This window comes from Microcebus murinus, chromosome X (genome assembly GCF_040939455.1).
Source record: "Microcebus murinus isolate Inina chromosome X, M.murinus_Inina_mat1.0, whole genome shotgun sequence".
Taxonomy (NCBI): domain Eukaryota; kingdom Metazoa; phylum Chordata; class Mammalia; order Primates; family Cheirogaleidae; genus Microcebus; species Microcebus murinus.
In genome coordinates this window covers 37,371,133-37,388,305 of record NC_134136.1, presented here as the reverse complement: position 1 = coordinate 37,388,305, position 17,173 = coordinate 37,371,133, and the positions used below count along the sequence as shown (strand labels likewise).

General features: G+C 43.6%; 1 protein-coding gene across 1 annotated transcript in view; it reads left to right on the top strand.

Moving 5' to 3' along the window:
• The window catches only part of GUCY2F (guanylate cyclase 2F, retinal), a 101,443-nt gene that overhangs the window by 71,204 nt on the left and 13,066 nt on the right, over positions 1-17,173 (top strand). Inside the window, exons 11-16 of the mRNA XM_012751368.2 lie at positions 2,844-2,993; positions 6,025-6,173; positions 8,438-8,601; positions 9,373-9,565; positions 13,217-13,391; positions 16,794-16,892. Of these exons, the coding sequence (XP_012606822.2) occupies positions 2,844-2,993; positions 6,025-6,173; positions 8,438-8,601; positions 9,373-9,565; positions 13,217-13,391; positions 16,794-16,892 (930 nt within the window). The remainder of the gene's footprint in view (positions 1-2,843; positions 2,994-6,024; positions 6,174-8,437; positions 8,602-9,372; positions 9,566-13,216; positions 13,392-16,793; positions 16,893-17,173) is intronic.

Here is a 17,173-nt window from a genome sequence, read left to right as displayed (position 1 = left end):
CCTCCAGTTCTGTGTTCTTTTATACTATACCACACTAGCTCTTCAAAGTCAAATTTATCACCATAGCAAGGCTCAGAGTTAGTACTGGCTCAGGCAGATACAAAACAAGCCAAAGTAATTTTTATAGTTTTCTGAGAGTTCAAGTCTAATGGGAGCTAGTGGCTCTTACTTGGTTCTGGAGAGGGGATGAGGAAATGGGGGTGGGTTGTAAGTGTATTCATTACTGCCCACTCTCAATTATATAAGTATAGTGCAGAAAAAGCCTCATTTTAGCCATTAACAACATACATGTAAGTGCTCTCTGAAAATACTATTTGGTAATGATTGTATTTAATCACCCAGCTTTTTACCAGAGAGTTTTGCCCTCTTTTCCCTTCTTGTGCTTTTAAATGTGCAGGGAGAAAGGATGCCAGGAAGAAGTAGCTGCATACCATTTTCCCTGCTCCCAAATAGCCAACCCTGCATTCTCTCCATGCCCCCAAACCATGGTGCCTGAAACCTCATGGTCAGAAATGTATTCCTTTGACTAAAGTAGCATTCAATCTTTTCAGTTTTATTTGTAAATAGCAGTCCTCCTAGGCAGGGAGACATAAGAGCAAACCACTACAGTGAGTGTGTCACAGACTTTCATGGGGGTGGGTGGAAGGTGGGTGGAGGGTCAGTGGTGGCTGGTGGGGGGATAATAGGGGGCACTTGGAGAGCAAAGAGAGAAGGTGGGTGCATGATGAGGGGTTGAGGCTGGAATTTCTTATTCCACCATTTTGATCAGGATTGGCTGAAAATAAGAATTTCCAGACTGGGTTTCTCCTTCCTGGGTTTCATTAAAAGTTATAATAATCTCTGACCTTTCGCCCTCCTTCCTGAATCATAGAAACTTGTCCCCTGGGCTCCCTTCCCAATACCCAAAATTTAACAAGATGAAAAGTTAGCCATCACTTTCCTCTGACACCCTCACCCTTAGCAGACATTCTTCTCCAACCTCCCTATCTGGACATCACCCTGTTGTTTCCTCCAATGCCCTCTCCTTCACAAGGCACAGTGAGCCTGTCCGCAGCTCTGTCACTTCCTTCTCCATTGTAACCTTCCAGTGTATCTGGTTCCTGGTCCTGCTGCTGTCGCCTCTGCCCCCATGCAGGCCCCTTCCACCTCGCTGCAGCTCTTGCTGCAATAACTTCCTAGCTAGTCTCCCTGACTCCAGCCTCTCTCCTTCAATCCAGCTTGTGCAGGTTGCCAGATTAATCTTCCCCAACACAGCTTTCATCAACTCCCTCCCCAACTCCAGCACCCCTACAGCCTTTTGTATTCACTCCAAATGCCTTCATTTGGCTCTCAGGGCTTCTCACCTTCTGCCCCCATTCTTCCAGCCACCTCCTTCCCCCACTTCATCAACCCCATTTCTCATTTCTCATTATTCCTTAACAGAGCCTTTCTCTTCAGCCAAGCTAATCTGCTTACCACCCCTCCCACCCGCAATTTGCTCCTTTCTGCCTCTTGTTCTTTTGCACATACTGTTCTTTCTCCCTGCAAAGCCCTTACCCTCTCAGCTCCAGAAAGCTGCATCCTTGACCTTCTTAACAAGCACATTTAAGATTTAACTTTTCCAGGAAGCCTTCCTGGATTAATTTGATCAGCTCCATTTTTTATTAATTTGACCCTGATGAAATTGCCAATATCCAACCATATTTGACCCACAGAAATGGCAATTTCATATGATTCAACCTAAAACACCTTCCCCTGACTTTTGACTACTCTATTTATATTGTTAAAGTATATTTCTTTATATATTGCTCAAGGTACCCCCCCCCGAAAAATTTCTTACATTCTGTCTGTCATACACTCTGAAAGCAGAGAGAATCTTTTGTCTCCCTGAAATGCAGCAGAGCACACAGTGGGTGTCCAGTTTTGGCTTTTAATAGATTCATTTCCCTGTACTATACAGCGGCCCTCATCACTATTTCTCTTGCATTGCAGGTAGGGGTGCACATGTCTATCTTTCTCACTGGTCTGTGAACTCAAGGGCAAAGGCGAGGTCTGATTCACCTCTGACACCTCCCCATATATAGCACAGTGCCTGGTACATAGTAGACTCTCAGTAAATATTTGCAGAACTGAGTTGAAGGAATTGTTGCACCTTTTTGCACCGCAAGGAACAGAGGAGGCCTGGGGATCCTCTAATCTTATAGTCCCCAACCCCAGGACTGTGGACTGGGACCAGTCTGTGGTCTGTTAGCAACCAGGCTGCATAGCAGGTGGGCAAGTGAACGAAGCTACATCTGTATTTACAGCCACTCCCCATTGCTTGCCGTCTCCCCCACCCGGGTCCATGGAAAAATTGTCTTCCAAGAAACTGGTCCATGGTGGCAAAAAGGTTGGGGACCACTGCTAGAGAAGACCTGAAGAAAGCAAGTTGTGAATCCCTGAGTCCCGGCACAATCAAATTACCAGACACATATAGATCTCAGTAAACAGCAAATCCATGGCAACCGGTCTAGCAGTGCACTTGCCTTTCTCTGGAAACCTGCCAACTGCTCCTTGCAGGCTCTCGAGAGAGCAAAAAAGCAAGCACCACTTTCTTTACTTGGAGCTTCCCTGCCTTTCCCCACACCTCTGCTGTGTCTGCCTGCATGGTCCTGGGGTGGAGAGAGTAGTATGTTTTCTCTGTATGTAATTCCTTAGATGAATAGATTCAGACTCTGGTGGTGGTGGTGGGGGGGCTGGCATGCCAGTCTGTCTAATAAAAATATAAAGCAGTCAATAAAACAGCACCCTCGGAGCCCTTAAGGGCATTGCAGATGTTGTCAGTTAATCCCCCCTGCATTCATTACACAATGCTTTCTTTTCAGAGTTGCTGTGGACGGCCCCTGAACTGTTGAGAGCCCCAGGGGGCAGCAGGTTAGGTTCTTTTGCAGGAGATGTCTATAGCTTTGCCATCATCATGCAAGAAGTGATGGTCCGAGGCACCCCATTCTGCATGATGGATCTGTCTGCCGAAGGTAAGCGGAGGTGAGAAAAGGGCCCCAGGGGCCCACCATAACCCAGATCAGCAGGCTAACCCAAGCTGTTGTGATTTGCCAGAGAAGTGTTTGTGCTAACAGCCTGCTAGTCTGCAAGCAGACCATGTTGTGTGCAGGTGGAACTTGGAACCAGACAGCTTTAGGCATCTGGAAGAAATTTCCCCCACCCAAAGCTGGTCCTTTTTCAAACTGTGACATAAACCAAGGGTCTATAGGACCAATATTAATCCCTCTGCTTTTTTGTGGTATCCTTTATGCTTTTGAGACACTTCCTGCCAAGTATTTTAACACCCCTCCCGATGCTCCTGGATGCCAAAGTCCTCACACTCCTTCCCTGTGACATGCCACAGCCTTCCATCCTCATGTCCCATCAAGACACTTGGCTATCAGGGAGGAAGCACCAATGGATGGTAAAATCAGTGGGCAAAAGTTTGAGGGGAAACGGGATATCTGCATATTCTTAAAGTGTGAGCCCACAAGATACTTACTAATTACATGTGGAAAAATAGTTAAGTTTACAAATGGAGGGTTCTGTGGACATCACCTTAACCAAGTGATCAAGGTTACCAGTGATAAGGTATTACCAATAATAAGGCATATCAATATCATGTACCCCACTAACATTATGCACTAAGGGCACCTCTGTGGTATTCTCACCAAGAAAAAATGCATAACTTCAATCTAATCATGAGAAAACTTCAGACTAACCCCAGTTGAGAGACATTCTACAGACTAACTGGCCAGTACTCATCCAAAGTATGTAAGTCATGAAAGACAGGAAAAGAATGAGGAACTATAGTAGATTGGAAGAGAATAAGAGACAACAATTACATGCAATATGGGAGCTTGACTTGGATTGTGGAACAGTGAAAGGACATTAGGGGAAAACTGATGAAATTCAAATAAGAACTCTAGTAATAGTATTATACAAATGCTAATTTCCTTTGTATTATGGTTCTGTAAGTTACTAATACTAGGGGAAGCTGAGTGAAGGGTATGCAAGCAATTTTGCTATTTTTACAACTATTCTGGAAGTCTAGATTTCTTTTAAAATATAAGCTTTTAAAAATGAAGAAGAAAGAAAAACAAAAACCACTTAGCTATCCTTTGCACCACTCAGGGTCCCACATCACTCTTCTACTTAAAGCCCTCCAACTGTTCCCTGTCACTTGTTAAATGAAGCTGAGACTCCTCACATGACATACAAGACCCTTCACAATCTGGCCCCTAGCCACATCTCTAGGCTTATCGTTTGTCACTCTCTACACTCCAGCTGAACAAAGTGACTGGCAGTGCCCTGATAGCACCCTGGTCTCTTCTACCTCTGTGTCTTCATACATGCTGTTCACAATAGCTAAACCTTCCTCACCTTCTCTCCACCTTACCTCATTCAACTCATGTAACCTCCTCTGGGAAGCCTTCTCTGACTTCTTCAGTGTGGGGTCAGGTGCCCACTCTGTGCTCACCTGTGCCTATCTCCACTAGAGCACTGATATTGTTTGTCATTGTTTATCTCAATTGGGCTGTAAGATCCTCAAAGGCATGAATCACGGTGTGCTTAAGCAGAGAGGTGACCCATTCAACTTGATAGTGTTCTGAGAGAGGGACAAGGACTCCCTCTGTCAGAGAATGGATGTCAGCCATGTTCCAAGGGATTCATTCTCATGGAATCTGTTGCACCTAGAGCAGGATGCTGCAGTGGAGAAACCATTACTGGTACAGGCTGACCTGGGTCAAAGGAGCAGAAGGTGGGATGTCACAAGGAGCTGAGAAGTCAGAGGCAACAGCTGAAATTCTTTTATGGAGGCAATGGGGGCACTTATTAGAGTATGAAGCAGCACTGCTGGAGTGTGATAACCAATGCAGGGGTGGGGAAGGCACACTGGTGGGGCGAGCAAGGTTTGGGTGAAGACGTGGAGGTTAGAATTGGGGTGGCAGGGAATGGAATGAGCATGAGAAATGAGCCTGAAGAGATTGTTGGGGGCCACGTTAAAGTGCTTGTAGTGGAGAATCATAAAAGCCTTTTGAGCAAGAAAGTGACATGGCCAGGTTTGTGTTTTCAGAATGGTTTGGAGACAGCTAGGCTGGAAGCAGAGAGATCAGCTGGAGGCCCAGTGTGGGTTGCTGGGGATATTGAGGGCTAATGACTTTCTCCTGCTGCCAGGGAGTTTTCTCCCTTTGTGAAAATATCAGTCTGGCTGATCTAGGCCGTTGGTCACTAATGCCTGTTGGGTCTCAATAGGGAGTTTGGGAACTCCCAGGTTGAGGTCTGAGGCATTTGGAAGCAGGACAGTGTAGTAAATTGAGACTGCCTTGGTTCAAATTCAGACTCTGTCATTTCCTTGTGACTTCAGGCAAATTACTTTCTCTATTCTCCAGTTTTCCTAGTTGTAAAATGAAAATAAGAGTGCCTACCGCCCCCCCCCAGTGAGAATCCAAGGAAATAATGTATGCAAAGTGTTCAGCCCATAGTCTGGTATATAGTAAATGTTCCACTAAAAAATGAAGTTCATAGACCAGCAACCAGGAGGATCATGATGAGGCCTTGAACTGTTTATTGCAATTCTTAATTTCCCTTGTCTAGAGGCCAGGCAGGGCCCAAATATTGGACCTGGGCTGGGCCTAGGTCAGCAGAGAGGCTAAGTGGGTGTACTGTGGGGATTGGAAGAGATGATTTGGGGGTGGGTGAGGGGAGTCAGGTCATTGAAGTTACAGCATTAGAATTGTCATCACATAGGCTGCATCTAAAACCTAGAAGAGGAAGGATAAAGCTGTGCCTAAATGATATCAAGAGTTCATTTGATTAATTTCTCACCCCTCCCCAATAGTCTGGTGCAGCTTTTGCCCAGATACAATCAATATTCAGGCCACGTAAGGAGAAAGGAAAGGAGATGGCCCTTCTGTGTTTTCTCCTGACCCACCCCTTTCTTGGCTAAAACTCAGTTATCTCCACTGAATTTTGGTGCTTTTTCCATGAATTGTAAACCTTTCTCTTATTGCATCTGGACAGAAATAATACACAGGCTTAAGAAAACTCCTCCTGTGTACAGACCAGTGGTTCCTCCTGAGCACGCTCCTCCAGAATGTCTCCAGCTGATGAAGCAGTGCTGGGCTGAGGCTGCAGAACAGCGACCAACTTTTGACGAAATATTTAACCAGGTAAGGACTCTGAATTTTATTGCTCAGAAACCATCCGCAAGCCAGTCTACCTAAGGCTAACTCCTTGGGTCCTTGCCATATTGTGGAAGGAACCTCTTGCACAGGGTAAGACATGACTCTTGGAGAAGCAGCCTGGGGATGTCTACTTCGGAGCCTTGGTGCTAGAGCCTGATCAGCACATCATCCAGGAGTCCAAGTGCTCGTTCTGGTGCTCTTCTGTGTTTGTCTGAACCTCTGCTCCAGAACATCTGCAATTTGTTCTAACCAATCTTTCAAAGATGGAATTGAACCACCTGTCGTTTGCAAGGCAATGGCACTGGGGCAGTTAGAAGATGGGTGTCATGGAATAGATGCGGCTCCGCGCAGAGCTGTGATTGCTGAGATCCCAGGGAACTCTGGTGAGTGTACCATTTAGGTGACACCAGGCTGTTTTTGGAGGGTCAGGAAAAATATGGGACGTTTGAAAGAATGTTCAAGATGAAAGAAAGTGCAAATGGGGAGTGCAAAATCAGGAGATTCCTTAGGTTCCCAGGGAGCTACTTGAGGCAGTGGGGTACATGAAAACTGATAACCTCTCTCCTTAAGATATTGAATTTCTAACGAGGTTGATTTTTTCCTAGAGGTGGGGATTGGAAGGAGGCATGGAAGAATGGACAGAATGAGCCCTGCTAAGAAAGCTAGGGTGCAGTTCCTATGTTGGGGCATGCAGTTTAGAGCTTTGTTGAAATGACGGGACACTGAAACTGAGGGGGCTCTCCCTGAGTGCTGTGTCAGCTCTGGCAGACAGGCTTTTGAACCTGGCCAGAGTACAGCACCGAGATGCTTTATGAGTGGCAGGTATTTGAGGCGGAAAAGAGAAAGAGTTGGGTTGAAAGCCTGAGGGGCCCTGCTTATGAAGTCATCCGTGTCCCCAGCTAACAATGCCTCCATTAGCCAGCCCGGCTGAGTTTCTTAAGGACACTTGAACCGGTGTTCAATAATATGGAAAAGGCAAAAAAAACCCATGAAGGTCAGATTTCTAAAAACTTACCATGAGGCAGGAGAAAAAGCATTTGCCCTTGTGTTGATGCTAGAGATGTTATTTCAGAAGGCAGCAGAGAAGCTGGTGATAGATAGGAGTGCACATCATGCGACTTTCAAACAAGACATTGCGGGGGCTGCCCTCACTAAGATGCTTCAGTGGAAGTTTAGACTGTCTGATGACAAGGCGCTAGCCTCCCAACTTCCTGCAATTAATAAAGCTTAAGTGAGAGGAGGAGGAGTGGGAGGTTTGCTGGAGGAGCCCAAAGGATCTGAACTGGCTATTGAATTTATCCCCAGGACTTTGGTGGACATGTAGATGTGAACCAAGCTCAGAAGGAAACTGCTAGTGTTGGCCTTGGGACATTGGGTGCTAAGTGAATCATGTGTGGCCCTGCTGTATAAGAGGGCTCATTGGGACAGAACTGTAGGTGTCTGCTTAGCAAAACCAGCACCAGTCTTTTATTACTGTGAGCACAGCTGCATGCATGCTGAATATAGCAGCATGGAGAGGTTGCCACTCATCCTTCTAATACTATGCCAACCTCCTTGTTTCTATAGGTGGATAAGGTCCCAAGAAGGTGTATTGAAAATTTGTGGCATGCAGCCACCTCTAATAGATTAGGGCATAGAATGGGTCAAAACCAGTTGAATAGTTCCACATGACCCTGACTGACCTGAAGAACAGGTACCAGGGGACACAATTATTCTTGGACCCCATAGTAAGGAATAGGGGTCCATCTTATCATGTGGATCTTGAACCCTCTTTAAGAGGTCAAGGAACCACCCATTGTCCAAGAACTGGCAACACAGTAGTATTTGAGGATAAAGATGATTCAATAGGTTGAGTATCTAGAAGAGTAAAACAGTACTTCCTGCCTTCTTTCCCCTTACCCCACCCACAACCTGCCTGGGCTCAAGACCAAATTCTGTTGCCTTTAAAGTGGCTACTATCCATGTGATAGCGTCTTAGAACTGAAGGAGCCTGCCCAGAGCACCTTTGCTCAGACTTGAAAGAATCAGAAGGGCAGGGGAAGAGCTACTGGGGCTGGGGTGGGGAAGAGCCCTGTGAATGGGCCAGGGTGACAATGAGGGTGAGTGATGACTTTTCCTATTTATATGTGGTTTCACCTTTCCCCTACTGGCATTTTAGAAGAAAAGATTCGTGGTAAGGGGACTTGCTCCATCATCTCTGAGTTTGGGGAGTAAGCATTCCCTGGCTCCTTTTTTTGTTTTACTTCCAGTTTAAAACTTTCAACAAAGGGAAGAAGACCAATATAATTGATTCTATGCTTCGGATGTTGGAGCAATATTCTAGCAACTTAGAAGATTTGATCCGGGAGCGGACCGAAGAGCTGGAAATTGAAAAACAGAAAACGGAAAAGCTTCTAACACAGATGCTACCACCGTATGTGTGAACACCTGAGGAGTGTGAATCCTTATAACAGTGTGTTCTATTTTAAAAAAAAGAAAAAAAATTACCCATCAACTAACTGCTCCCACCCCCTGTTCTGCTCCCTCTCTCCTCCTACTGGGTTTGAGTCACACCTACAAATCAAAGTAGAATTGGAAACCAAGGGAGCAGAGTACACCTCCTAATTTTTCACTACCTGTGGATCATGCTGGCCATTTAAGTTTTTGGTGCCTTGGTTTTTCTGTCACTTTGTGACTTTGCCAGGAGGTTGACCAATTAAAAGAAGGCAGTCCTTTAAGCACCTAGAGGAAAGTAGCCCGTTTGTTTTTCCAGGTCTTTTCCTCCCTTAGTTGAAAACCTTATCTGTTGCTACAATTTCCAGATTTTTCAGGGCGCCTTATCATGTTGTAACATGATCGTCTTGGAGGCAATTGAGCAAACTAGTCTCATGAAAAGGCAACCGCCTGGGAACATTCCCAGGGGGCTGAGATAGAAGTATAGACAGATGAAAAAACTCCACGAAGGCATGGACCTGGTCTGTCTGTTCATCGCTGTATTCCAGCACCTGGCATAGTGCCTGGCACATTGTAAGCACTCAAAACATCTTTGCAGAATAAATGAACAAATTAATGTTTTCATCTAGGTGACATTTTCTTCCTCGTCATTTACTTGGCTGTGATTTTTAGAATAATTGTGTTCTAGCCGGTGTATGTGGCATGAAGGGAGGCCAGTGTCCTCTTAGGAATAGCTGTGTCTGCTTTTCAGATCAGTTGCTGAATCTCTCAAAAAGGGCTGCACAGTCGAACCTGAGGGCTTTGACCTGGTCACCCTATACTTCAGCGACATTGTGGGTTTCACCACCATCTCAGCCATGAGTGAGCCCATTGAGGTGGTGGATCTTCTGAATGACTTGTATACACTCTTCGATGCGATCATTGGCAGTCATGATGTCTACAAGGTAGGTTAATTAGCAGAGAAATATATAACAGAGTGAAATTTTTACATGTGGCTCATTTACGTGTATTCTAAAATTGAAGGATGCAATTTTATAGAATGTTGTTATTTAGAAATAAAAAATTTAAAGGGTACATCTCTTTCCTTGGTATCCCATTGGAAACAAAAGCCAGATAGAATGCATATTATTTCCCACTTTACAAAACAACAATTCTGAACCCAGCAAAAGATTGTTGTGCCAGTCATATTTCTTTTGAGATTTTTTTCTAGAGCTGGGATGAAGAAGAGGTTGAGGCCAGAAGAGTTGTTGCATGTCAGTGGCTGAGTACCCATAGTGTAGGCAGTCTCATGCTAGGCACTGAAGAGGATAAAGGAGCAGTATTGGTGTTTTTCCCATAGTTGGTGACTGCTACAGAGTTCATCTTCATAAAGTTTGTGTGGAGCTCACATATGCTGTTAAAATTTGTTCTCCTCCCTTAGGTACTGTTTTTCCACAGGAAGGAAGTTGGTATTACACCAGGGAGCTATTAGACCTGAGGCTCTTTGGGATTGCTACCGCGTAACCAAAGGCCCCTCCTATTGGTTGGTCTAAAGTCTAGGGAAGTGACTAATTATGACTAAGCCCCTGCCACCACCTTTCCCCACTCCTCCAGCCTGTGAATTTCTACTCTTTCTGTCAAAAGTTGCAGAAGATGAGTAGAGAATAGACGATTACATTCACTCATTTTGGTATCATGCTTCCTTACTCTTATTTTTATATGCTGTCTTGTCTCTAGGCAAAAAAATGACTAAAAATCTCATAACGTTGCAGGGGCATTTCATGTTGTCTGCATCATGGATACTTGTCTTATTGATGGAGAAAGATGCCTCAGGCATCCCAAACTTTAGACAGCTCCTCTGTCCCAGGACTCAAGGTAGAGCTGGAGAATGAGTAGCCCCATTCATTGGATCCTTCACAGTAGTCTGAAATGTTCCAGCTCTCAAATCAAACACAGGGAAATATGTTTATCTCAGATTAGACAGGGCCCTTTCAGGTCAGGTAGAGAGCCTCAGGGCTAGGCCAAGCCACCTAAATAGGGTTCAGAAATAGACATCATACCTGTCAATCAGCAGGAGCTGCAAGCTAATCAAGAAGCATACATGGAAACCACGGTGAAGGAAAAATCCATGGAATCAAACTACCTGTCTTGACTTGTTCGACTCAAGCAGCCTGAAGAGAAAAACAAATCACTGAAAGCTAATTCTGTTGAAACTAAAATCAAAGATGATTCAGCATGGGCAGTAACACAGCTACTGGTTTAATCAATCCAGCTGATTCTGTTCAGATAATTGTTGGGATTTTAGCAATGAGGCCATTAGATATTTTGGTACTTCTTGGTTGCAGTGGGGATTTAGTGAGCTATTCTCACGACAGAACAGGGCTATATGAATCTAAATATGGAATCTAATTTTTCAATCTTGTTTATTAAAAACAGCACAGTGCAAAGGAAATAAAAATTGAACCAGCAGTGAATGACCAAACCTGTTTGTATTTTCATTTCCTTTACCTGTAAAATTGGAATCACCTCCCCTGGCACTTGATAATCTGAAGTGGAAGTGAGAAGGCTGCTACAGAATTATGATGTTTGTGATTTGTTTTCAGTTTTGGTTCTCTGCCATCACCCCCCATCTCAACCAGATCCCTTTCTAAGTCCCCTCTTCCCTTTTATTGTCTTAATGCTGGCTGATGCCACCCACAATTCCCCACAGCAGTCTACACACCAAGGCCATGTATGCCCATGTTCTCTGCTTTTCTAATCTCCTCATCCATATCCTTGGGGTTTCCTGGGTGACTAACTCATCAAAGCTGAAGGGTCAACCACTAGTCTCTGATAATGGCCAGCCATTCCGTTTCTCCTCCCACATAGCATTTGCATGGCAACCTTTTCTTCCTCTGTGCAAGCCGGCATGCTTATTTAAGGGCAGGAATCCTTTCCTCATTGCACCAGGAAAGGGAGACCCTGGATGGAAGCATGTTGAGGGACAAAGTCCTATAGGTGTAACGGGCCATTGTTATTGGCTATATAGAAAACCATGATGAAGAGCCTCTTGCTGATTGCTAAACTTCTTTCTATGAATCATACCTACAGTCCAAAGGCTGGTTTCAAGATATACTCATTTGGTGATGATAATGATGATGATGGTGATAGCTTGCACTTAATATATGTTATCATCCACTAGACAGCTTTTAAGTGCTTTGACATACATTAAGTTATTTAGTTCTTAGAAAACCCTACGAGGTAGGTACTGTCATTATCCCTGTTTTACAGATGAGGATGCTGAAGCACAGAGAAACTAAGTGATTTGCCCATGGCCACACAGCTTGTAAGGGTTGGATGTGGGATTCTAACTAAGGCAGTATGACTTCACAGTTTCATGCTCTTAACTATTGCATTCTGTGAATGCAGTTTTCTAGGAAAACATGAAATTAAGCTGGATCCAAACCTGGAGTAGCACAAGTCTGGCTGGCAAATTTCATCAAAGTCCTCTCAGCTTACTCATCTTTTAGATTTACCTGAAAAACTTCAACTTACTGGTCATCTAAAAGAATGAGCACACTACTGTGGGGAAGATGAGGAACACAGATTGGCCTTTATTTCCAGGTGTCTAGCTCGAACTGCCCCCTGGCAAGCAATTGAGGGCCCTTACTGCTGCCCTTCGGGGAGTTAGCAGTAGAAGAGGAGGTGGGAACTGGTGGGAAAAGACCCAGTTCTCATATCCAATAGGCCTGCAAAACTAACTTCAGCACATTAGCAATGCAAAGCAGCTAAGGGAACAGGCGCTTCCTTGTTCTTCTTTTCCCTTCCCCTATACTTACCTTAAGGCTGCCCTGGCTTACTTGCCCCAAATCCTCTAGAGAGATGTTGGCTGAGGGAGCATCATAGGCTCCTTCTCCTAGGGTGCTCCCCCAGGGACGTACTAGGGACAGTCCCAGAAATCTTCCCTTTTACTTTCCCCAGGAATTTCTCAGAGCCTGATATGTTTCTAAGGTCAGTCAGGAACCCGTGAAGTACTTATACTTATTTCAGAATCTCTAAGTGTAAGCTGAGACATGGGTATCATTTTTTTTTGAGACCGAGTCTCTCGCTCTGTTGCCCAGGCTAGAGTGCCGTGGTGTCAGCCTGGCTCACAGCAGCCTCAAACTCCTGGGCTCAAGTGATCCTCCTGCCTCAGCCTCCCGAGTAGCTAGGACTACAGGCATGCACCACCATGCCCAGCTGATTTTATATATATATATATATATATATATATATATATATATATATATATTTTTTTTTTTTTAGTTGTCCAGCTAATTTCTTTCTATTTTTAGTAGACACGAGGTCTCACTCTTGCTCAGGCTGGTCTCGAACTCCTGACCTCGAGTGATCCTCCCACCTCGGCCTCCCAGAGTGCTAGGATTACAGGCATGAGCCACCATGCCCGGCTGATGATGGTACTTTTAATAAAGCTCCTTAAGTAATTCTAACATACAGCCAGACCTATGAACCATTGACAGCCTCTCTCTCTCATTCCTCACTTTATAGTTAGACAATCTGGCCTCCATCATACCCTTAAAGCTCTGTGAAAAAAAAAGAAAAGCTACTTGCTAATTTTTATTTCCTCTGATTCCTAGGTGGAGACCATTGGAGATGCCTACATGGTGGCTTCAGGCCTCCCAAAGAGGAATGGCAGTAGGCATGCAGCTGAGATTGCAAACATGTCCCTAGATATCCTGAGCTCCGTGGGCACCTTCAAGATGCGTCACATGCCAGAGGTGCCAGTCAGAATTCGAATTGGCCTGCACTCAGGTAACCACAACCAATTAAACCAAGAGAAAACATTCCCATGAGCCTCGAGGAAGACTAGAAAGGGAAGGAAGAAAAGGTTGCTCTCCCTGACTTCTGGCTGCTGATTATCCACGTGTCCAGAGTTGCATGCTTCCTTTATGCCTACCCAAGTTTGCTGTCTTCCCAGCACCTGCACTACCACAGTGGGAAGCAGCTCTTTTTCTAGGCACGAAACCCTTTCTGTCTACTATTCTGGTTAGAGCCAACACTTCCACGTTTGACTATGCTGCAAGATCAACAGGTGTATGTTATATTTAGGATAATTCATTTAATTAGCTAAAATCTTAACTTCTGAGGTCTTTTTCTCCTACACTTAATCCCCTCTTGCTTGATTATCTTCAAGCTCCCCTCCTTCATTGTATCCTTTCCATGTAGCTTCACACATTCACTGGTATCTTGACAGACATCTCACGATGTCACAGGTATCTCACCTACTAGCTCCTCTTGCATCATTCTCCATTTCCCATCTCTTTCTCTTTGCTATGCTTCTCTAGTCTCCTGTTCTTCCCCTATCCTTTTCATCCCTTTCCTACAAAACTTATTAAAAGAATGGCACTCACTGTGCCATTTCTTCACTATTCACTCTTGCCTTAGCAACTTTGCAATCTGGCTTCAGTCCTCACCAGTTTTGCCGGCCCTTGCCTGCCCTTACCTCTCTGCAGCATTTAACATTCATGACAAGCTTCCCTAAAATGTCCCTCAATTGGCTTTCATGACACGCTCTTCGCTCTCTGAATGCTGCTTCTTTGCTTCAGTTACTGGTTCTCTTAGCTGTTCCTGTTCTCTCACATTTTCTACAAAGCTCTCAGTCTGGTGAGCTCCTTGCTCTCTGCACATCCTCACCTCTAATTTATTTCTCAATCCATTCCAACCTGGCTTCCATTGTCTAATAATTCCTTTTGTCTCTCTCTGTTCCTTATATTGGTATAAGGGTTCTGTCCCAATCCACTGTTTTTTCCTCCTACATACTCTCCTGGGTGATCTCATTCATATCTATGGTTTAACTATCACTTGTGTACTGATGACTTCTAACTCCACAGCTTCAGCACAGTCTTCTTCCTTAAACATCAGCCTTATATATCCAACTTCCTGCTGACATTTCCACCTGCATGTTCCATGTGGATCTCAGATGCAACACATCCAAAACAGAATTATTTTCTTCCTGTATAAACTTCCCCCTCTTCCTGTATTTATTCAGTTGGAGGTACCATCATTGACTCACTTACTCCAGTTAGTCTTAAAAGTCCGTCTCCTTGACTCCTCTCTCATTTTGATCTTCAACATTTAATAAATTACTAAGTCTTGAATGTGTCACCTTTTAAATATTTCTTGAATCGCTCTTGTCTCTCCTTCATGCTCACAACCTGAGCCTAGGGCACCAGCATCTCTTGCCTGGATCACTGTAATGGCATCTTCTTGCTTTCACTCTTGCCTCTTTCCATTCATCCTTCTCCCAGTCATCAGTATAATCTGTGTTTTCGCGTCTTTCCTTCCACTAGAGTTTAAGCTCCGTAGTGGCAGGAACCATATCTTACTCGTGTTTATATCCAGAGTGCTTGGCACATAGCTGGCGTTCAATATTTTTGTTTTAAAGACTAGTCCTCTTCTCTCGTTTACACTCCAGTTTCACATCTCCAACACCTTTCAGCATACTTCTTCTTGTATGATTTACTATTATTTAAAATTTAATATATTTAAAACTTTAAGTCATCTTTCCCCACAAACCAGTATAAGCTCATAAGCCCATGCCAATTTTCTCATGGCTGTCAATCAGACAGCCACATCTGTTGGTTCTCCTTTCATAAGGTCTCATAATATTCTCTTTCATAATGTTTCTTTTATCACCTCTTTTTGGCACCCACTTCCCATCATCTGCTCCTTTCGAGTACCTTGTGCTTGGATTACTGCAACAGCCATCTAAAGGGTTTCCTTGGTTTTATTTTTTCTCCTTTCAATGCATTCTATACACCAATCTGAGAAAAAAAAAATAAAAGAAGAAAAAATCCTTTTCATTATGTTATTCTCTGCTCTCAAAAGTCTCTAGTGGTTCAAGGTCATCCATCTTGTACAACCTAGTTAATTCAACCTTATTTTCAGTTTCTCCCCAGCCACTTGAGTTAGGTAGACTGCTTTCTCTGAGAGTTTCCTAAAATTCCATGCTCAATCCCAACCATGAGCCTTTGATTTATTTTCCTTTTTTACCTAGGATTTGAATTTTACCTATTCAAATCCTACTCATCCTTGAAGACCCAGATCAAATCTTACCTTCTCCATTGGACCTTCTGGATTGAGTCAGATTCTAGTAAACACCCCCCCCTTGTTTTCTAAACTATTGTAGCACTTCTTCCTGTATTGTTTATCTTGCTTCAGCCATACATAGTCTCCAGTTGCTGCTTAATTGCTTCCTGTTTGTTACTTTCTATTCTACTATGAGACTAGGACCTCCTGGAGAGCTGAGACCATGTGTTAACATTTCTTTTTTATTCCCCTCTGTACCTAGATCAGTGCTCAATGAATGCTTCTGAATGAGAAGTGAATTAGAATGAGAATATAAATTGTGTAGATCTTATTTTTATTCTCAGCAAAAAGAACTTGTTGAAACAAAATACTCAATTACTTTCTTTAATTCGGGAAATAGCAAAAAGATAATGCTGAAAAATTTAAACATAGAAACAGAACAAAGACCAGAAAAGTGAGGGTGAAGAATTTTCTAGATACTCCCAGACTGACTTTTCAGTATGGCTGCTGAAATTTTTTTCAATTACTCTGAAAACCTAACACAGCCATATTAAAATATAAGAAAAACATTCTCAAAAGAAATAGAAAATATTCCTGGATTGTCTATATATACTGCTCTTCCACACCCTTAATGCAGATAATAGAAAGTCAACTCTATTTGTTTTCAGATTTTTTAACTGTCTTAGCAATAATTCTCTTGCTACACACAGTTTGGGAGACAGACGGACCTGTGATATCTTTTCTTCCAACGTTGTGACAAGAAAGAGTCACATTGTTTCCCTTGCAACAAACATATTTGGATCCTGAGTCCCTGCTCAGGCTTTTCTGGTTTGGGTTGATGTTTATTTGTCCCTGTTGACAGATATAAGCATCTTGGTTGTAACCGTTACTTGGAACAAAGATATAAATCAGAAGGGTAGTCATGTCTGAATTGTTATAAATTTGTTTTCTTGTAGGGCAAAGAGTTACTTATTATAGTCTTCCTTTAGATTCCCAGGGCTATTTGATGGCCACTGTTATTCTTTTACAAAGCTACATTCCTTCCCCTTTGCAACATTCCTCTATTAGCATTGGGCACAGACTTGTTGACCATAATTACAATTACAATCACCTGCTACTCTACAGGGCCTGTTGTTGCCGGAGTGGTGGGCCTCACCATGCCCAGATACTGTTTGTTTGGAGACACTGTGAACACAGCTTCTCGAATGGAATCAACAGGCTTACGTGAGTAGCTATTGAGGAATGGATGGGATGGTACTATCCTATGATTGAGAAAGTGATTCTTCCTCAAGAGAAGTGACAGGGAGCAGGGTACTTGATGATTTAATGTTTTAAAGAAAAATAAAAGATAATTTGAGAAGATTAAGATTTATCACACATTTTCCTGGTCTCTGATGGCAAACCAGTAGGGGGTGATGTTGGACTGAACATGTACCTTTCTTGTTGCAGAACTGAAGCTGTAGCTAAGTAACACTGAAACAGCCAGTCAATTTGATCAAAACAAC